The sequence below is a fragment of the Somniosus microcephalus genome, chromosome 4 (assembly GCF_052327205.1).
Source record: "Somniosus microcephalus isolate GS21.2 chromosome 4, FLI_Smic_1.0, whole genome shotgun sequence".
In the NCBI taxonomy this organism is placed as follows: domain Eukaryota; kingdom Metazoa; phylum Chordata; class Chondrichthyes; order Squaliformes; family Somniosidae; genus Somniosus; species Somniosus microcephalus.
In genome coordinates this window covers 316,596,150-316,617,937 of record NC_140990.1, presented here as the reverse complement: position 1 = coordinate 316,617,937, position 21,788 = coordinate 316,596,150, and the positions used below count along the sequence as shown (strand labels likewise).

Genomic DNA, 21,788 nt, shown 5'->3' with positions numbered 1-21,788 from the left:
GGGGCATATTTTCAGGATAAGGGGTCGCCCATTTTAGACGGAGATGAGGAGGAATTTCTTCTCTCTGAGGGTCGTGAATCTTTGGAATTCTCTATCCCAGAGAGCTGTGGAGGCGGAATCAGTGAATGTATTCAAGGCGGAGATAGACAGATTTTTTTTTTTTTAATTCGTTCCTGGGATGTGGGCATCGCTGGCAAGGCCAGCATTTATTGCCCATCCCTAGTTGCCCTTGAGAAGGTGGTGGTGAGCCGCCTTCTTGAACCGCTGCAGTCCGTGTGGTGATGGTGCTCCCACAGTGCTGTTAGGGAGGGAGTTCCAGGATTTCCAGCGACGATGAAGGAACGGCGATTTACTTCCAAGTCAGGATGGTGTGTGACTTAGAGCGGAACTTGGAGGTGGTGGTGTTCCCATGCGCCTGCTGCCCTTGTCCTTCTAGGTGGAAGAGGTCACGGGTTTGGGAGGTGCTGCCAAAGAAGCCTTGGCGAGTTGCTGCAGTGCATCTTGTAGATGGTACACACTGCAGCCACGGTGCGCCGGTGGTGGAGGGAGTGAATGTTTAAGGTGGTGGATGGGGTGCCAATCAAGCTACAGGGGAGTCGAGGGTTATGGGAAGCGGGCGGGAAAGTGGAGTTGAGGCCAAGATCAGATCAGCCATGATCTTACTGAATGGCGGAGAAGGCTCGAGGGGCCGAATGGCCGACTCCTGCTCCAATTTCTTACGTTCTCCCATTTCTGCGCTGAGTACTTTTCTGTATCTGCCTCACCCATACCTTTGTTGGACTAGTACCTTCTCACAACCCTTACTTTTAATGAGACCAGTTTTGGCTCCCTCAGATTTAAAAGCTGCAAATGACGTTGTTGACCTTGTTAGCGCTCACTAAAAAAAAACTACTCGGAGTACACGCTTGTGATCTTTGGCTTCAGGCCTTTCCTGCTGCGAGGCAAGCAGCTTTGGTTTCAGCTGTTTCATGATTCCTGGTGGAGCCCACGTTCGCCCTTCACCCCTGTTCTCGCTGGACATTGGCTCCAGTAAAGCCTCGATTTTAAAATTCTCATCCTTGCGTTCAAACCCCTCCCTGGCCTCGCACCCACCCCCCGCCCCTCCCTATCTCTGTAACCTCCTCCAGCCTTGCAACCCTCCGAGATCTCTGCACTCCTCCAACTCTGGCCTCTTGCGCATCCCCGAGTTTCTTCGCTCCACCGTTGGCGGCTTAATACGGTTTATATATATCTGTATAGCGACTTTCACGACCTCAGAAAGTTCCAAAGTGCTTTACAGTTAATTAAGCACTTTTTGAAGTGTAGTCAGACGCTGTGCATCGGCACTGATGAGGTCGGCGGGGAGGCAGCAGAAGCAGCGATGGAGGCCACGACGACCCGCTGTAGCACGGCGGCCGGCAGCTCCTCGGCGGGAGGCTCGGAGGTCGAACCGGTAGGAGGGGAGGCGGCCAGCAGACCGAGGGCGGGAAAAGCAGGCCCTGGAAGGTCGGACACCACGGGAGGCTCGGAGGTCAGACCGGGTGGAAGGAGAGCCAGGGAGAAGCAGGCCCCGGGACGTCGGTACCACGGCGGCTGAAGATTGTCGGGCAGGAGTGCAGGAAAGGCGGAGCGAGGCGAGAGCGGACCCTATTGTGATGGCGCCGATGAAGATGGTTGCCGTCCTTGCGGGCTCCGTGCGTACCAGGCAGCTAAGTGTCCTTTGCTGCTTGGTGCGCTCGGCTCGTTAAGAAAAAAGCATTTCACTGACTGGATTTCACTTGCTGTATTTGGTTATGTGACAAATAAAATTGAAATTGAAATTGAATTGAAGCGGCTCCTTTGTAATGGCCGCCTACGATGATGGTGAATAATGGCCAGTGCCATTTACCCGCTATAGGTTTCCAAGTACAGAAATCACTAAAAGCTAGTGGACAGGTACAAAAAAAAACATAATTAAAAAGGCTAATGGAATGTTGGCCTTTATCTCGAGGGGCCTGGAAAACAAAGGGGAGGAAGTGATGCACCGGTTGTGTCAAGCTCTGGTCAAACCACAACAGGAGTAACTGCGTTCAGTTCTGGGCCCTTCACCTCAGGAAGGATATGTTGGCCTCGGAGGGGGTGCAGCGCAGATTCACCAGAATGATTTCCGGGGCTAAAAGGGTTAAATTACGAGGGCAGGTTGCACAGACTGGGCTTGTATTCCCTCTGAGTACAGGAGGTTAAAGGGGTGATCTAACTGAGGGGTTTAAGGTGATTAACAAAAGGAGTTGATCGGGTAGAGAGAGATAGTGAAACAATTTCCTCTGGTTTCACTTCCCGCCCCCTTCTCTTGCATATGTCAGCAACTTCTGCAAAACAAGATTCTGCACAGAGATATGGTTAGGCCGTGAGCCCAGCCCGTGCTGGTTTCCATGCCAACCAGTCAGTCCTCAAGGTTTCCGGTGAGTCAGGCCGCTTTAAGAAGAAAGGCATGATGTCGCAGCTCTTGAGTGGCAGAGTCGAGAACTCCGGACTCACTTAGGAAATTATTAGATGAGGGAGTGGAGGGTCTTTACCGGATGGGTGAATTAAGAGGAGCAGAACGACCCTTATTTGCAAGGAGCTGCCTGAAAAGGATTCAATAGTAACTTTCAAAAGTTAAATACTGACACACAATTCCGGAGACCCCCCTATAAATACTGACACACTCCCGGGGACCCCCTGTAAAATCTGACACACTCCCGGGGACCCCCTGTAAATACTGACACACTCCCGGGGACCCCCTGTAAATACTGACACACTCCCGGGGACCCCCTGTAAATACTGACACACTCCCGGGGACCCCCTGTAAATACTGACACACTCCCGGGGACCCCCTGTAAATACTGACACACTCCCGGGGACCCCCTGTAAATACTGACACACTCCCGGGGACCCCCTGTAAATACTGACACACTCCCGGGGACTGCCAATAAATACTGACACACTCCTGTGGACTGCCTATAAATACTGACACACTCCCGGGGACCCCCTGTAAATACTGACACACTCCCGGGGAACCCACTGCTGGTCCTGCGCGGTCTCCCAGATCCATAATCTCGTCGGTCGATTTCACGGCTCCCCGTTCCCGAACGGACGAGGTGCCTCGGGATTGCCCATTCGGCATTGGCCAGCTTGTCAGCCACATGTACTAGAGGGGCGGCGTGGGGCCATGAAAGGCGCTACATAAATGCAAGCTTAATACCTTCTTTTTTTTCAATTAAAAAAAACAAACTTTCCGCATGAGGTTCAGCTGCAGAGAAAGGACTATTGATGCAGGGTATACAATGAGCTTCTCCTCGGATTAGAATACAGAAATTTGCAACCTCAGGAGATTTCACTTTTTAAAACAAAATCTCAATCATTACTCGAACAGTAGAGTTTAATTGTAAGCAATGGTGAAGGAGCAGAGCAGATGGCAATATAAAAGAGGAACGACCTTGGGAGCAATGAGGAAGCAGTGAATGACACAAACAGCTGTAGTAGAGAGATTATATTCTGCAGAGCCCAGTATGTATCAAGTGTACAGCGTCACGCTTATCGGCTATTTGTTTCCAAACTTTTCTTTGTTTCGGTGCCCTGTAATTACTGACACACTCCCAGAGATCTCCTGCAAAGAGTTACGTGCTCCTCGTATCTGCCTGTAGGTACTGGCACAACCCCAGAGACTCCCTGTAAATACAGACACTCCCGGGGACCCCCTGTAACTACTGACACACTCCCGGGGAACCCCTGTAACTACTGACACATTCCCGGGGACCCCCTGTAAATACTGACACACTCCTGTGGACCCCCCTGAGAATAGTGATACATGCCCGAGGACCCCCTGTAAAGACAGACACTCCCGGACACCCCCTGTAACTACTGACACATTCCCGGGGACCCCCTGCAAATACTGACACACTCCTGGGGACATATAGTAAATACTGACATACTCCTGGGGAACCCCTGTAAATACTGACACACTCCCGGGGAACCCATGTAAATACTGACACACTCCCGGGGACCCCCCTGAGAATAGTGATTCATCCCTGGGGACCCCCTGTAAAGACAGACACTCCCGGACACCCCCTGTAACTACTGACACATTCCCGGGGAACCCCTGTAAATACAGACACTCCCGGGGACCCCTGTAACTACTGAGACACTCCCGGGGACCCCCTGTAAATACTGACACAGTCCCGGGGACCCCCTGCAAATACTGACACACTCCCGGGGACCCCCTGTAACTACTGACACACTCCCGGGGACCCCCTGTAAATACAGACACTCCTGGGGACCCCCTGTAAATACTGACACACTCCCGGAGAACCCCTGTAAATATTGACACACTCCCGGGGATCCACTGTAAATACTGACACACTCCCGGGGACCCCCTGTAAACACTGACACACACCCGGGGACCCCCTGTAAATAGTGACACACTCCCGGGGACCCCTGTAAATACTGACACACTCCCGGGGATCCCCTGTAAATACTGACACACTCCCGGGGACCCCTGTAAATTCTGACACACTCCCGGGGACCCCCTGTAAATACTGACACACTCCCGGGGACCCCTGTAAATTCTGACACACTCCCGGGGACCCCCTGTAAATACTGACACACTCCTGGGGACACCCTGTAAATACTGACACACTCCCGGGGACCCCCCTGAGAATAGTGATACATCCCCGGGGACCCCCTGTGTAGGATTCACAAAATTCCGGGACCCCCTACTCAATGGACATGTGTCTGGAATTTAAAAAGGGGCTGTGCTGGACCTTTTGGAGGGGAAATGTGGACCGAAATATCTCACTATTAGGCACCTTTGGACTAAACTAGGGCCTATTGGATTGAGTTTGGACATTTTAAATTGTATGCTGGGTCTGCACAGGAAAATGGGATCCTTATAGGGCTGCTAACCCACCTGGGAGGCAGGCCCCCAGGGAGACATTAGCAGTCTAACAAAAGCCCACTTACCAGGGACCCAGATACATACATATTTTAATAGTTCTTAAAACGGCTATACAGAAAAACCCTGGCATCAGCAAAACACACAATGGACAGTATCAAGACCTGATTACATTCTAACAGCACCATTCAAAAACCCCATCAACACCTTTGGGCATCTCGTATCATGTTAATGCTCAATCAGCCCACCAAAATTCTCACAAAGGGATCACATCAGAGTTGATCAGCCTGCCAAAATCGCACAAAAGGGAGTCATCTAAAATCAATTGTGCACCCGAGTTTTGGCACAAAAGTTTAAGCAGCTTCTCAGGTATAACTGGGGGCTTGCTAGTAGCTAAAGAGACCTCAACAGACGGGCTGAAGAGAGAGAGTGCCGGCGGGCAGCAGCAGCAGCACACTGGAGCAGAAGAAACGTACCCGAGAACACGCTGGAAAAGCACTTGGACTCTGGGCTCTTTGACTCTGGCTTTGAAACATCTAACTTGCCACACGAGGTTACAGCAACGCAACAATAAAACCTAACAAGAAGCCTCGGAGTCACTGAAAGATCAACTATCATCCAGCGCTGACTCTAGGAAAAACTTGTTTACCATCAAAACGTCGACCAGTGCTAATACCGAAGACACCGCAACCAGCCAAGGAGTCCGCAAGACTGAGGAGAGAGAAAGCAGTCTGCAACTGGTCTAAACTGTGGAGAAATCCTTTGGTGAGCTTAGTCCCTGTAATTTCAGAGCCCAACTTAGTTAGTGTAGTAGCATAGCAAAATACTGCAGATGTTGGAAATCCGAAATAACAACAGAAAATGCTGGAAAAACTCAGCAGGTCAGGCAACATCCGTGGAGAGAAATTTGAGTTGACATTTCGGGTTGGACCCTTCTTCAAAACTGGAAAGAAAAGAAACTAGATCGGAGGCAGGGCTGCGATCGGACAAAAGAATAAAAGAAACAAAAGAAGTAAAAGAGATTAGAAGCTAGACGAGATGGTAATAGGCTGGGATTAGGTGTAAAGTGTACTGGCAGGGCAAAAGATAGCTGCCAGGTGTGAGAGAGAAACAAAAGGGGGGGGGGGGGGGGGAAAGGAGTGGAACAATTACAAGAGAAAATGAAATGGGGGCCGAGCTTATGATCTGAAATTGTTGAACTCGATATTGAGTCCGGAAGGCTGCAGACTGCCTAATCGGACCGACACCTCCTCCTACCTCCACCTGGACCATGACCCCACTACCGAACATCAAACCACCGTTTCCAAGACTGTCACTGACCTCATCTCCTCTGGAGATCTTCCCCCTGCTGCCACCAACCTCATAGTTCCCCAACCCCGCACAGCCCGCTTCTACCTCCTTCCCAAGATCCACAAACAGGACTGCCCCGGTAGACCCATCGTTTCAGCCTGTTCTTGCCCTACAGAACTTATCTCTTCCTATCTTGACTCTATCTTTTCTCCCCTTGTCCAGTCTCTTCCCACCTGTGGTAAACCACTTTTATCGTTACACTATAGTTATCACTGTTGTATTGTTATCACCGTTATCACTGTTGTATCACGATACGAGGTCGCCTCTTGTCGCGCTGTTATACCTGGGCTGACCACCTCCGACTCCGCCCATGGCTCCACCTACCTGCCCAGGTATAAAGGTAGTCGACTGGCTGGTATTCCTCCTTGTTGGACCCGATCACCCACGAGGGTGGGCTCTGTTATTTAGTCAATAAAAACCTTTAGTTACGTTCCTAACTCGTCGCTTTTTATTGGACGAATTGATAGGTATATCAATTTTATTGACTAAATTTTAAAGATGTCTACTACTGGCCAGCCAGAAGCCCTCCCAGAAGCACAGCCACAGCAGCTTTCAGACACCGGGCTACACCAGCCACACCAGCCGGCTTGGCTGCAAGCCCTCAAACCACCGTACCTGGATCTAAACCCACAGGCAGCAAACTCAGCCCTCAACTTCAAACACTGGCTGGACTGCTTCGAATCCTACCTGGAAGAATCCGGCGCCCCGCAGAGATCCAAACTAAGACTTCTGAACGCCCAAGCGAGCCCGAGAGTATACGCACTCATCCAGGATACGACTACATACGAGGCCGCTATCAACCTACTGAAACAGCAGTACCGCAGCCCGGTAAATTACATGTACACCAGGCACCTCCTAAGATCCCGCCCGCAACAGCCAGGAGAGTCTGTAGCTGAATTTTTACGGGCGCTAAGAGCACTCGGCAGGAACTGTGACTTTAAAGCGGTGACGGCTGTTGAAAATACGGAAGATAATATCCGCCATGCCTTTGTGAAAGGCCTACGGTCCGACTACTCACGGCAAAGACTGCTTGAAGCTAAAGACCTCGACCTGGACAAAGCTGAAGCCCTCGCTCTCTCCCTGGAGGTGGCCCATCAGGACCAGGAGGCGTTTTCCAGGTACTGCTCGCGACCCTGGGACTCGGGCCCGACCCCTACCGCAATACCCTTCGCAGCGCCGCCCCCGGGACCTACCTCAGCGTCGGCGTCCCGGACCCGACCGGGCCCGCCACCCCCGGTACCGGCTCCGACATCGGGCACCCGCGATCGGGCCGCCAGCTGCTTCTTTTGCGGCCAGGAGAAGCACCCGAGGTCGCGCTGCCCAGCCAGGAACTCTACCTGCGCAACCTGCAGGAAGAAAGGCCACTTCTCTAAGGCCTGCAGGAGCGGATCTTCAGAGGCCAGCAGTGCCTCATGCGAACTGTGGCGGCGGCCATCTTCTTTCACGGCAACTGAGGCCAGTATCCCCACACGTGAGTCATGGGGGTGGCCATCTTTGATCAAGGCAACCGACCCCAATAGTGCCTCATGTGAGTTATGGGGGCAGCCATCTTCTCCGCCATTTTGTCCTACCTCGTGGGAGACGCCATTTTACCCACCACGCCCGACTGCCACCGGGCCCCCGGACCCGACGACCGCCTCGCCCGCAGACGACAACGACTCGCTTACCTACACACTAGCCTCCGTCACTCTGGATCAAGCCCGCCCACACCACCTGTCCAAGTCGATGATGGACATCAAAGTAAACGGCCACGCCACGACCTGCCTGTTCGACAGCGGAAGCACGGAGAGCTTCATCCACCCAGACACGGTGAGCCACTACTCCCTCCCTGTCCTGCCAATGCGCAACCGAATCTCGATGGCATCGAGGTCCCACGCCACGGACATTAGCGGCTACTGTGCTGTGACCTTGTCGGTTAAGGGTACAGAGTATAACAACTTTAAACTCCTCGTCCTCCCCCAGCTCTGCGCTGCCGTCCTACTAGGGCTGGACTTCCAATCCCACCTCCAAAGTGTAACCCTAGCATACGGTGGACCCCTCCCCCCACTCACAGTCGACAACCAGCGAAGGTTAAACCGCCCACCGCGTAACACCTGCAGCCTATCCACCCTCAAGGTGCCGCCACCTTCCCTGTTCGCTAACCTCACCCCCGACTGCAAACCCGTCGCTACCAAGAGCAGGCGGTACAGCGCTGGGGACAGAGCTTTCATTAGCTCTGAGGTGCAGCGTCTCCTGAAGGAGGGCATCATCGAGGGGAGCAACAGCCCCTGGCGTGCCCAGGTCGTGGTCGTTAAGACCGGCGATAAAAATCGCCTGGTCATCGACTACAGCCAGACCATAAACAGATACACCCAGCTGGACGCATACCCCCTTCCCCGCATATCTGACATGGTCAATCAGATTGCACAATACCGCGTATTCTCGACCATCGACCTTAAGTCGGCCTACCACCAACTCCCTATCCACCCCGAGGACCGCCAGTACACCGCCTTCGAGGCGAATGGGCGCCTATACCACTTCCTTAGGGTCCCCTTCGGTGTCACCAACGGGGTCTCGGTCTTCCAAAGGGAGAGGGACCGGATGGTTGACCAGAACGGACTGCAGGCCACATTCCCCTACCTAGATAACGTCACCATCTGCGGCCGCGACCGGCAGGACCACGACGTGAATCTGGAGAAATTCCTCCGTACAGCCCAACGGCTGAACCTCACCTACAATAAGGAGAAATGTGTGTTTAACACCTCGCGCCTTGCCATCCTTGGCTGTGTAGTAGAGAACGGACTCATCGGCCCCGACCCCGAAAGAATGCGCCCCCTCATGGAGCTACCCCTCCCCCACTGCCCTAAGGCACTTAAGAGAACCCTGGGGCTCTTCGCCTACTATGCCCAATGGGTGCCCAATTATGCGGACAAAGCCAGACCCCTCATGAAGTCCACATCCTTCCCCCTTACGGAGGAAGCGTGCGCAGCCTTCTCCCTCATTAAGGGAGACATTGCCAAGGCCACTATGCACGCAGTGGATGAGTCCATCCCCTTCCAAGTCGAGAGCGATGCATCCGACTTCGCCCTAGCCGCCACCCTTAACCAGGAGGGGAGACCGGTGGCCTTCTTCTCAAGGACCCTACAGGGCCCTGAGATCCGACACTCGTCGGTCGAGAAGGAGGCCCAGGCGATTGTGGAGGCGGTACGACGCTGGAGGCACTACCTGGCAGGCAAACGATTTACCCTCCTTACCGACCAACGTTCGGTCGCTTTTATGTTTAATAACAAGCTGAGGGGCAAAATCAAGAATGACAAGATGTTGAGGTGGAGAATCGAGCTCTCCACCTACGATTATGATATCTTGTACCGGCCAGGTAAGCTGAACGAACCCCCCGATGCTCTGTCACGAATTACATGCGCCAGCGCGCAAAGTGATAGACTTCAGACCCTCCACAACGACCTCTGCCACCCCGGGGTCACCAGACTTTGCCACTTCATTAAGGCCCGCAACCTGCCCTACTCCATCGAGGAGGTCAGGACCATGACCAGGAACTGCCAGACCTGTGCCGAGTGCAAACCGCACTTCTTTAGGCCGGACAGAGCAAGCCTGATCAAGGCCACCCGCCCCTTCGAGCGCCTGAGCATCGACTTTAAGGGGCCCCTCCCGTCCTCTGACCGTAATGTGTACTTCCTCAACATTGTTGATGAGTACTCCCGTTTCCCCTTTGCCTTCCCCTGCCCAGACATGACCAGTACCACGGTCATCAAATGCCTGAACGACCTCTTCGCCTTGTTCGGGTTCCCAAACTATATACATAGTGACCGGGGCTCCTCTTTCATGAGCGAGGAACTCCGTCAGTTCCTACTAGCGAGAGGTATTGCAGCAAGTAGGACCACCAGCTACAACCCCCGAGGGAACGGCCAGGTGGAAAGAGAGAACGCGACGGTATGGAAGGCCGTCCTCTTAGCCTTAAAGTCTAAGGGCCTCCCAACCTCCCGCTGGCAGGAAGTCCTCCCGACAGCGCTGCACTCCATCCGGTCACTACTTTGCACTGCCGTTAACGCCACCCCCCATGAACGAATGTTTGTTTTCCCCAGGAAGTCGACTACGGGAACCACTCTACCAACCTGACTGACCTCTCCGGGGCCCGTCTTGCTGCGAAAGCACGTGAGGGCCCATAAAACAGACCCCCTGGTCGAGAGGGTGAACCTCCTGCACGCCAACCCCCAGTACGCCTACGTGGCTTACCCAGACGGGCGGGAGGACACTGTCTCCTTACGAGACCTCGCACCCTCGGGCACTCCGGAGACACCACCTTTACCCCCCCCCACCACCCCCCCAATTCCAGCCCAGGTAGACGGCATGCCGGAACCCCACGAGCCTTCGCCGACCACGCAGACACCAGCACTAACACCGGATAATGCAGCACCGCCGCTGCGACGATCGGAGAGGCTTACGAGGCCTCCGGACAGACTGACATACCAGAACTGGCAGTACACTTCACCCCGCCGGACTCAAATCTAAACAAGGGGTGAATGTGGTAAACCACTTTTATCGTTACACTATAGTTATCACTGTTGTATTGTTATCACCGTTATCACTGTTGTATCACGATACGAGGTCGCCTCTTGTCGCGCTGTTATACCTGGGCTGACCACCTCCGACTCCGCCCATGGCTCCACCTACCTGCCCAGGTATAAAGGTAGTCGACTGGCTGGTATTCCTCCTTGTTGGACCCGATCACCCACGAGGGTGGGCTCTGTTATTTAGTCAATAAAAACCTTTAGTTACGTTCCTAACTCGTCGCTTTTTATTGGACGAATTGATAGGTATATCACCACCTACATCCGCGACTCTTCGGACGCTCTCCGCCACTTTAACAGTTTCCTGGCCCCAACCGCTTCCTTTTCACCATGGACGTACAATCCCTCTACACCTCCATCCCCCACCCGGATGGCCTGAGGGCGCTCCGCTTCTTCCTTGAACAGAGGCCCAACCAGTCCCCACCCACCACGACCCTCCTCCGCCTGGCTGAACTTGTTCTCACATTGAACAACTTCTCCTTTAACTCCACTCATTTCCTCCAAATCAAAGGTGTTGCCATGGGTCCCCGCATGGGTCCTAGCTATGCCTGCCTTTTCGTGGGCTATGTGGAACAATCTTTGTTCCAGTCCTACTCGGGTCCCCTCCCTCACCTCTTTTTCCGATACATTGATGACTGTATCGGTGCCGTTTCCTGCTCTCGCCCCGAACTTGACAATTTCATTCACTTTGCCTCCAATTTCCACCCTTCCCTCACCTTCACATGGTCCATCTCGGACTCTTCCCTTCCCTTCCTCGACTTCTCCGTCTCCATCTCTGGGGATAGGTTATCGACCAATATTTACTACAAGCCCACTGACTCCCACAGCTACCTGGACTACACTTCCTCCCACCCCGCTTCCTGTAAGGACTCTATTCCATTCTCCCAGTTTCTCCGCCTCCGCCGTATCTGCTCCGACGACGCCACCTTCCACACCAGTGCTTCAGACATGTCTTCCTTTTTCCGCAACCGAGGATTCCCCTCTACTGTGGCTGACACTGCCCTCGACCGTGTCAGTTCTATCTCCCGCACTTCTGCCCTCACCCCTGCCCCTCCCTCCCGGAACCACGATAGGGTTCCCCTTGTCCTCACCTTTCACCCCACCAGCCTCCACATTCAACGGATCATCCTCCGGCATTTCCGCTACCTCCAAAGTGATCCCACCACCAAACGTATCTTCCCCTCCCCTCCCCTTTCAGCATTCCGCAGGGACCGCTCCCTCCGAGACACCCTAGTCCACTCCTCTATCACCCCAAACAGCCCTTCCTCTTCGCCTGGCACCTTCCCGTGCAAGCAGAGGAGATGTAACACCTGCCCCTATACCTCCCCCCTTCCCACTGTTGTAAGATTCGCAATTTTCAGCAAAAATCACGCAAGAAAACTGGATAAAATTAAGACTGTTTATTGACCAAAGTAAGCTTGCACAGAAAAACCTTTGATAAAAGGGCATACAAAATGGCCGCCAGGCCCCGTGATCAGTTTATGAACCATTTTATTTCTGTTACTGCAAGCCAGACAGGCTTGTGGATTGAAGACAGTGAGCCCACGAAAGCCAGTCTCTGGGAACCGAAACTCAGAGCAACAGCATACATATTCAATGGATTATAAGTACAGGATGGGGCCCATCAAGATATGGGCGGACAATGTAAAAACACTTATACCCATTTATCGTACAAAGGAAAAACCGTTTAGCAGCCATCAAGGAAAATGTCCGGACCGATCAATATGCGAACCGAGCCACGGTGACAATGCAAAAGACATTGAAAGACATTATCGGCCAGGAAGGCCAGTTTAAGTTATCACCGGCTCCGTTACAAGACAAAGCGCCCCTGCAGAGATTTCTGCCCGCCAAAATTAATACAAAGACAGGACTATGATTTGGCGGGAGATAAGACTGTCCCAAAAAAGTATAACTATGGATTGAAAGTCCATCTAAGTTACTTCGGACTCCGGGTTACTTGAACAACTTCTTCTTCACTGCCACGGCTTCTTGTTGGGCGACTTCAGGCTTCCATTTCTTCAAGAACTTTCTTCTACGAGGAACGAACGAAGGGCGGACGGTGCCCGGATCGGCGCCTCTTCCACTTCGGCAGATCGATGAAAACGTTTTCGTTTTTTTTTAAGACGGACGGTTTCGGTAAAAGGACAACGTGGTCGGTGTTCAGCCAAACAAGGCTCGGCCACGACGAGAAGACGACGAGGGTGGCCCGGGTACTGGGGTCGGGAGATCATCGACGACCCAGGCCGACGGAGAAGAAACCCTCTGGAGAACCGGCGATCGATGCCACAAGATTCTCCCAAGTGCATAGCCTGCATCTGGGTCTGCTCCATGAACCCAAATTGACTTGGTGGATCTCAACCTTAACGAGTGCTCATCGAGGCTGGGTCTACCCCACCGCCTCGAGGGAGGAGAGAATATCGACTGCGCCAGAAGTTTCCAAATCCACGTGACGACGGAAAGCGGTGCCAAAAAGGCTGCGAACCCCCTTTCTCGCGATTTCGAGAGTGGTGAGCATGATCCCAAGTTCCCCAGGTCGAAACTTAGTTTAGGTATAGGGGAGGGAGTTAAGGGAAATCGTAATGTGTTTCCCCTTTTTCGATGTGCCGTGTGTTCCCCATTTCCATAGAGTCAAGTTCATAAATTTGTGCATGATTGTAGTAACTTTAATCTGTGCCTATGACATGTATTTTGTAATGCTTCAAACTGTTTAAAAATAAAAGCATCCATTTCGTGCTATTCAACCTGGTCTATTGAGTTCTTTCTCTGCACTACTGTTCTCTGCACCTAAGTCCAAGGTCTAGAACCGTAGGGGGGAGTGGGTCGAACCACTCAAGGGTAATTATTGCACGAAGCCTGGCAGGAGACCAGAAAGAGCAAGAGAAACCCCCTACAGAAATGGCGACCGCGGCAGGACCTTGGCAGCAGGAAAGTAGTGTGTTAGATCAAGATCTGAATAAACGAAATGTGATGGATGAAAGAATAGCAGATTATGTTTTCGGAAAAGTCAACCTCACAAAACAATGGATATCTGATCTACTAAGGGATAGGCGCCCGCTAGACGCAGCCATCAAGTGGACAGCGGGTAGAGAGCATAAGAAATCTGTAGAAAAGGCGGTCTGGCTGATGTGCTACAAGAAGCAAGTCCAGCTTTTGGACCAGGTAGTTGCAGCACAGACAGTCCAGATCAACGGCTTGCTTAAAGGCGTGGAGGAAAAGGTTGCGGGAGGTCAAAAACTGATTGAATCGCTTGACGCGCTGAACCAGGAACGCCGCTCTGTAATTCGCTGCCACGAAACCCGGGTAGAATATTTAAAATGTCAGGTCGTTGAGGCCAAGGCCAGTGAAGGTAGAATGAGAGAGAGGTGTTCCCGTCTAGCCAAACAAGTAGATGCCCAAGAGGAAAAGCTCCTGGGAGCCAGGGCAGCATATAAAATGGCCATGGAGGATAGATCTGAGAACACCGACCACAGCACTTGCCGCCGGGAGCTAGAGGACCTGAGAAAGGCCCTAGCGAAGGCAAACGGGTTGGTGTGTCTCATAAATCCACCAGCGAGTCAGCTGTTGCTAGCCAAGGAATCCAAAAGACCGATTCCACAAGAGGCAGTTGGGGTACCAACCCCCGAACCTTCTGCGCCTCCTGCCTATGAGGAGTCTTGGACTCCGGGACAGGAGACGGAGACGGTAGAGGAAGAGAGCCCTGAGGTAGAGCAACCCCAGACAGTAGAGTCGGGGTCGGCGCCAATGTGTCCAACGAGACACCGGAGGATCGGTCCAAATGAAGAAAATGGCGATGACGGACCCCTTGAGAGTCAGATCATAATGCCTCATAGCGCACGACAGCTAAGAGAGATGATAAGTCACATCCCAAAACTCTCCGAGTCAGGAGATCCCTCCGTGCATTTCAGGGACGTGGAGCAGACCGCAGCAGTCAATGACTGCGACGGGGTTGAACAGTCTAAAATGCTGCTGTTCTCCCTGGACAGTTCGCTCCTCCAGTGTCTCCCTGACGAGAGCAAGAGAGGGCACAGGGACTATGAGTTGCTACGGGATGAGATTCTGGAGATCATGGGAGAGGGGGACGGAACTCCGTTCCTCCGTTTAGAAAAGACAGTGCAGCTAGAGGGAGAACCCCCACGGGTTTTCGCCGACAGGTTGTGGCCAGTGTATCGGCGCAGCTGCCCGGGCGGGCCGGCCCGGGCCGGGCTGGATGGCGAACAAAGGGCTCACTGGCTTCGGTGCCTGGTAGCAGGTTGCCTGCCAGTAGTGAAGGAACAGGCCAAAGCATGGTTTGACCCCACTAACGCCCGCTCCACGGAGGAAGTAGTACTAGATCAGCTCACGATCAGTTATAGAAACAACAAGGGCAAGAAAACGCCTGTTGTGAAAGGAAAGGTGCATGAGGTGAGACCCGCAGCCTCTGCTAAAAAGGAATGGCGTCAGGAGGGAAATCGCCATCCCCAAGCAAATAGCAGTTGTTACGGGTGTGGGAAGGAGGGTCATTGGCGCAAGGACTGTAGGAATCCTTGGAAGGATAAGAGGGAGAGAGCGTTCGCCGCAGCCCAAGATCGAGCCCAAGCCCGAGTCGCCAACGGCCCGAGAGTTTCCCCAACACCAGCACAACCACAAGTGCAGGCCGCTGCCCCAACACCAGTCCAGAACCCAACCGTAGCCTTTGCCCCGAATGAAGGGGGTGGTGCGGTTGTGGACCCCGCTGCGATCGAGTCAGTCTTGGAGACTATGCGGTCTCTGATGACCTGGCAGGGGAAGGTAGCGGTTGCTAACAGCCCTATCGCCCCCGAGACCCCAGCCGAAACACCTAAATGACTGACGCCCGCGCAGCCCATCTACTTGTGTCCGCTCCGCTATGACGCTTGGAGAAGACCTGTGGTGGAGATGGAGGTGGAGAAACAAAGGGGTAGTTACCTGTTGGATACGGGAGCTTCGTGTACCTTGATCCACACGGACAAACCTTTTGCCTCACCTCTGTCCACCCAGGCTCCATATTTAGTAGCGGGTTTCACGGGTAGAGCACAGGCTGGCGCGCACTCCCTCCCGCTCTCCATTCAGTTGGGAGCGCTCCACACCACATGGACGTGCATCCTATTGAAGTGGAAAGAGGGGGGGGGGGAAAGGCATCCTCGGGGCTGATTTCTTGGTGGAACACGGGATCCTCGTGGACCTGAGAAATCACTGTCTCTGGGGAGCCGAGGGCGGTTTAGGTAAGGTAGTCGTAATCCCGGGGAAGGAAGAAAAGGGGGCCCTGTGCACTATGAAGCCATCAGGAGGTTACGATCTCGAGCTCATGATAACAAACGTCCCAACGGACTTGCAGGCGCGTGTGTCAGAAAATCTGACCGCGTTCGCCACCCACAAGCACGACTGCGGGAGAGTCACTGGGTTCGAAGTCAGCGTAGACGGGGACCCCATGATCCGACCCCAAAAGCAGTATAATTTCCCCAAGGAGGCAGAACCCGACATGGAGACAGCAATATCTTCATTGGTACAGCAGGGCGTATTGAGGACGATAGCCACCCACGTGAACTCCCCTTTATGGCCGGTAAAGAAACCGGACAATTCGTGGAGAGCCACGGTGGACTATAGAGTCCTTAATAGTAATATCCCAGCCTGCGCGCCCACGGTAGCAGCAGTTGCAGACTTAATAGGGAGTATTCCAGCATCGGCGACCACATTCACGGTGCTGGACATCTCGAACGGTTTTTGGTCCATTCCGCTGCGGCGGGAGGACCAGTACAAGTTTGCCTTTACTTTCAAAGGGCAACAGTACACCTGGAACTGCTTACCACAGGGTTTTCACAACAGCCCCAGCATTTTCCATCAGTGTATGGCGGGGAGTTTGAAAGAGTTCAGCCAGCCCAACCAGATAGTGCAGTATGTGGACGACTTACTCCTGTTCACAGATACAAGGGAGCAGCACGGCCCACTGTTAGCCGAATTGTTGGAACTGTTAGAAAGGAAGGGTTTCAAAGTAAACCCAAAGAAAGCCCAGATCGGCCAGCAGGAAGTTAAATTCCTGGGTCTGGCCATCCGCGCTGGGGAAAGAGCCATAGATAAGGCCAGACGGGAATCTATACAAGATCTGCCGATTCCCAACACAGTAACGGGTGTAAGGTCCTTTTTGGGATTGACCGGGTACTGCAGAGATTTCATCGAGGACTATGCTGCCACAGCGGCCCCGCTACTTCGACTCTTACACAAGGGAGTCGAGTGGTCTTGGGACGAGGGGTGCCAGGCAGCATTCGAGAAGTTGAAAAGAGATCTGCAGACCGCGCCAGCCCTAGGGGCCATAGATGGGGGAGAGGAGTTCTTTCTGGAGGTAGCCGCTAGTGGGGACAGCCTGAGCGCAGTACTGCTCCAAGAGCGGCACGGCAAGCTAAGACCAGTAGTTTATTCCTCCAGGGTGCTCACGGATGTGGAGAGGAGTTTCTCCAATTGTGAACGGCATCTCCTGGCCACGCATTGGGCTGTGAACAGATCAGTGATCTTCACAGGGACCTCTCCCATTACGCTCCTCACCCATCACACCCCCACGAAGATGCTTCTGGACGGGAGGATTAAGGATGGGACCGTAAGCAGCGCTCGGATTGCGCGCTGGACCCTCCTCCTTTCCCAGATGGATCTCAAAGTTAAAGGCCTCTGCGCGCCAAGGCTCGCAGCCAATATGGCATATCCCGGGACAGCCCATCAATGTTCCGTAGAAGGGGTATGGGAAGTTAACATAGGTTTACGGGCCGGGATACATCCCACGGGCCGCGAGATCTACGTAGACGGTTCTAGCACTGTAGCTGACGGCAAGCGACTCACAGGGTGTGGAGTTTATGACCCTGCGGCAAACATTGCCCTGGCAATTAAGCTCCCCAGCACTATGAGCGCGCAGCAGGCTGAACTGTCCGCGGTGGCGTACGTGGTTACCCACCCCGAGATTTTCCCAACCCCATACACGATTTGCTCAGACAGCATGTTCACGTGCAATTCGTGTACGGAGTACCTCGCCATCTGGTCCCGACGCGGGTACACCTCCGCGGACGGGCGGCCTTTAACAGTTAAGCCCTTGCTGGAGAAGATCCTAGCAGCTGTGGGGGAGAAAGGAGAGGTGTTCATCCATAAGGTGAAGGCTCACTCCATTACAGAACCCCGCAGTCGGGGCAACCAGCAGGCGGATGCGCTAGCCAGGGAGGGTGCCCGCAGCGGCATTCTCTGGGACCCATACGAACCCGGACCCGTGGCGGCGATCCAAGGCAGGGAGGGAATTCCCGGGAACACAGGGGTGACACCGCCCCCAGACCTAAAGACCGTCCAAACCCTGGATCCCGCCCTAAAAGCAGTCCTAAAAGCCATCACAGAGGGCAAACAGGTAGAAGGTCCGTACAGTACGGCAGCCCTCACAGTCAAGGAAGGTATGCTGTTCCGAAAGGAGCAGTGGGTTGTGCCGCAGCAGCACCGAAGGGAATTCCTGCAATTGGCCCACGAGGGTCCAGGAGCGGGACACCCCGGACCTGAGGTCACCTGGCAACGGGTGGAACAGGCGGGATGGTGGCCGGGACTTCGGGACGATGTCCGCGAGTTCTGCGCAAGCTGTCTTGTGTGTGCTGCTAACAACCCAGACCCCCACAAAAGGAAGGTGCCCATGGGGCACATCAGGAGGGTAGAGGGACCATGGCAGTCGATTCAGGTCGACTACATAGGGCCCCTGCCCGCCGCCCAGGGAGGCTATAAGTACTGCCTTGTCCTGGTAGATGTGTTCACCAAATGGGTAGAAGCCTTCCCGTGCAGAACAGCTACGGCACTGGGTACTGCTAAGATCTTGATTCGGGAAGTGTTCTCACGGTGGGGACTCCCCCGTTTTGTAGAGTCCGACCAAGGGAGTCAGTTCACCGGTCAAGTAATGCAGAACGCCCTCAGGCTCTTGGGCATTGAGGGAAAGTGGCACGTAGCATACAATCCCCAGTCATCCGGGATTGTTGAGCGTATGAATCGGACCCTCAAGGAAAAGCTGAGGAAAGAGACAATGGGCTCGCCCCAGAAATGGGCGGAGGTCCTGCCTTTAGTCCGCATGGGGATCCGAGCCAGCCAGTCCAAAAGCACGGGGTATTCCCCGCACGAGTTAATGACTGGAAGGATCATGCGAACACCCACCCATGTGCTAGCCCCGGTGCTCACTGAGGGCCAGCTCCGAGAGGTGAAACGGGACAAATTCGCCCAAACCCTCTTGGAGCGCCTGAGACAGATTTATGGGCAGGCGGCTGGGAACATGGGAAGACAGCACCAGGGAAATAAACTGTTGTTGGAACCTCGGAAACAACAAGAGTGGGTAGTCGGGGACCAGGTCATGGTCCGAAACTACGCCAGGGTAGGGAGTTTTGAACCACTGTACATGGGGCCATACAGCATTGTAGACAAAGCCAGCCCCATGGTTTATGCAGTGAAGACGCCCCGACGTACCAAATGGTTTCACATCAACCAGTGTAAACTGTTTAAACCGGGTACACCAGGGCCACCAAAGGGGACCAGGTCTGAGAACAAAGATCCTCAGCCTGTAACAGAGTCACAGACCACACAGGCTGGAGCAGTAGCCTGCGTGAAGGGAGAGGCCATCCCATTGGAGTGGGAGGTCTCATCTTTTGAATGGGATTTAGGCAGGGGAGAGCCCGAACAGCTCAACCTCGCTTTAGACCCAATCACGGAGGAGGAAGAGTCAGAGGACGGCAGTCCCGCCCTCGACTCAAGCTTGGGGGAGGTAGGGAGTGGGGGTGGAGACTCGTTACCTGTAGGGACAGGTGAGGTGGAGTCGGAAGCCACAGATCCCGACCCCGGGGGGGCGGAGCCTGAGGAAGGGGAGCTGGAGCCGGCAGCTGTGGAGGAACCACAGGCTGTGACGGTAACAGTCACGACCCCAGGTCCATCGGCCCCGGGAGCCCAACCCAAAGCAGCCCCTCGTAGGTCAGCTCGAGCGCCCCAGCCCAGAAAATTTTGGCCAGATTCTCCCCATCCTCCCCAACCACGGTTTAAAGCAGCCCCAGGAAGACATGATCCCCGTTCAGCAGCGACAGGCTGCGGGGGATCAAGGCCAAAGATCAATGCAGCCCCACCGCAGGGTGTGGCACACGACAGACCTCACAGGGATTCGGAAAGCCGCCCCACGGAGGGCGGCGCTGTACATAAGTTAAGATAGGTAATTATGGTCATAGTTTAAGGAATGTAAAGTATATGGTGTTAAGAGTACAATTTTGAAGTCTGCCCGGTATGTGTGTTTGTTAGGGAGCGGGGTCCAGGAACCCGCGCGTCCAATTAATTTAGGCCAGCACCTATCGGGAGCCCGGCTACATCATTTTGTTGGTTACAGAAACCTGGGATACGATGGAAAGGATTGTCGTCGCGTTCATGGCGATCGGGTGCGGGTGGGCCTACCGAGGCCGCACCAAGGACGTCATCATTTTCGGGTGCTCCGGGGACACGGCCCCCATCGCAACGGATGGGACGGGGGAGCGAGAGGTAGAGGAAACCGCCACCTACTTCCACCAAGGGAGATGGCCAGGTTGGCTGGGAACGAATTCTACGGAATATTCCAGCAATTTCGGTTTTGCCTACCAAGAGACTTCATTAACGTGCCCTCGAGTGAGGATCCTAGCGCCCAGAGTCAGCGTCACCGTGGGAAAGAGGATTTGTCTGGTGTGCAATGGGAACGTACCACCAAGGCGATGGTGGTGGCTACGAAAGCTGGGAAAGGACATGAGAAACTCTACGGTCGAGTGGGAGCGACTGGGTAATAATACCCATCGGACTATTACGGGAACTCACGGACAATTACGTGTGTGTTGGGACAAATGGTGGGAACCGGATGAGGGAATATATGTCTGTATGTGGGGTTCGAGACGCGTCTGCCCCAAGGGCGTGTCCATCTTCTTCCAGAGGCAGTGGCAGGATGAAGGGAAGGGGATGAGATGGGATGTTAGCACTCGAGCGTGCGGAGCCCCATACTCCCCTATTCCGGTGAACGCCACTGAACTCATCACCCGCCCACGCAAGCCCCTGCCCACGCTTCCGGTAGCACTAGCCCAGAAAGGAGGGTGCCCAACCACCACCAGGGGACCCGGGAACGGTTTAGTATTGGTACCCACCGGTCAGGTGCTGTACCAAGGGGTACACTACGCGGTGGCCTCAGTGATTTTAAATCTCACTGAGGTAAGATTGCCGGAGTGGTGTCCCAAAGAAACTGAACAATTATACCAGGTCCTGTTAACCAGTATGTTTAGACAATTTTACGAATTTGACTTTGCCGACATCGACAGAGACAAATTATACACCACACCGCCAGAAGTTTTGGATCGAGTCGGGAGGCAAAGAAGGGGTACTGTAAATGACATATTCACTGCTTTTAATACCGGGACATCTGTTGTCAACGCTCTAGATAACGTGGAACTGCAGACACAGATCAACGGTTTAAAAGCCCAGTTAAGGAACATATTGACAGACGAAAACAAGGTCGTGGGTTCTGAGTTGCATGAGGACCAGGCCATGACACTACACTTTAAGGACATAATTGCTGAGCTGGAGAAACACGCGAGAACGGTAAATGCACTCATTAAGGAGGATCGGAATGCGCCCGATCAAGCTGCGCAAAACGAGGCCTGTGTGCTGTACGGGGCGTGGTTATTGGGCGAGGGCCGCAGTAATCTTGAGGATTTAAAACAGGGTTTGGTCCCGTCCTGGATCAGCAACAAGCACTTGCAAGCGCTCCACCCTTTTGAGAATGCATTAAGCCCGTGCCAGCTCAGACTAGCCACAGAAGCATACCCAGTTCCAGTGGACTGCGGACATTCGAATCACACTATTATGGGAATAGTAGTAAGAATGCCGGTGTTGGGTCCCGCAGCAAAGCCCGCCCCGGTATACAGAGTAGAGAACATTGGAGTCATTCAGGGGGGCGCACACATTCGTTACGCAGTGGTCCCGCCTTACGTCAT

General features: G+C 53.8%; 2 protein-coding genes across 2 annotated transcripts in view; one reads left to right on the top strand and one right to left on the bottom strand.

The window, feature by feature from the left end:
- The window catches only part of stk16 (serine/threonine kinase 16), a 102,712-nt gene extending 91,690 nt beyond the window's left edge, over positions 1–11,022 (top strand). The window contains exon 7 of the mRNA XM_085986794.1: positions 10,321–11,022. Coding sequence (XP_085842920.1) covers positions 10,321–10,404 — 84 coding nt within the window. The 3' untranslated portion in view covers positions 10,405–11,022. The remainder of the gene's footprint in view (positions 1–10,320) is intronic.
- The window catches only part of LOC147120636 (tubulin alpha chain), a 75,050-nt gene that overhangs the window by 22,599 nt on the left and 30,663 nt on the right, over positions 1–21,788 (bottom strand). The gene's annotated exons all lie outside the window — the stretch shown is intronic.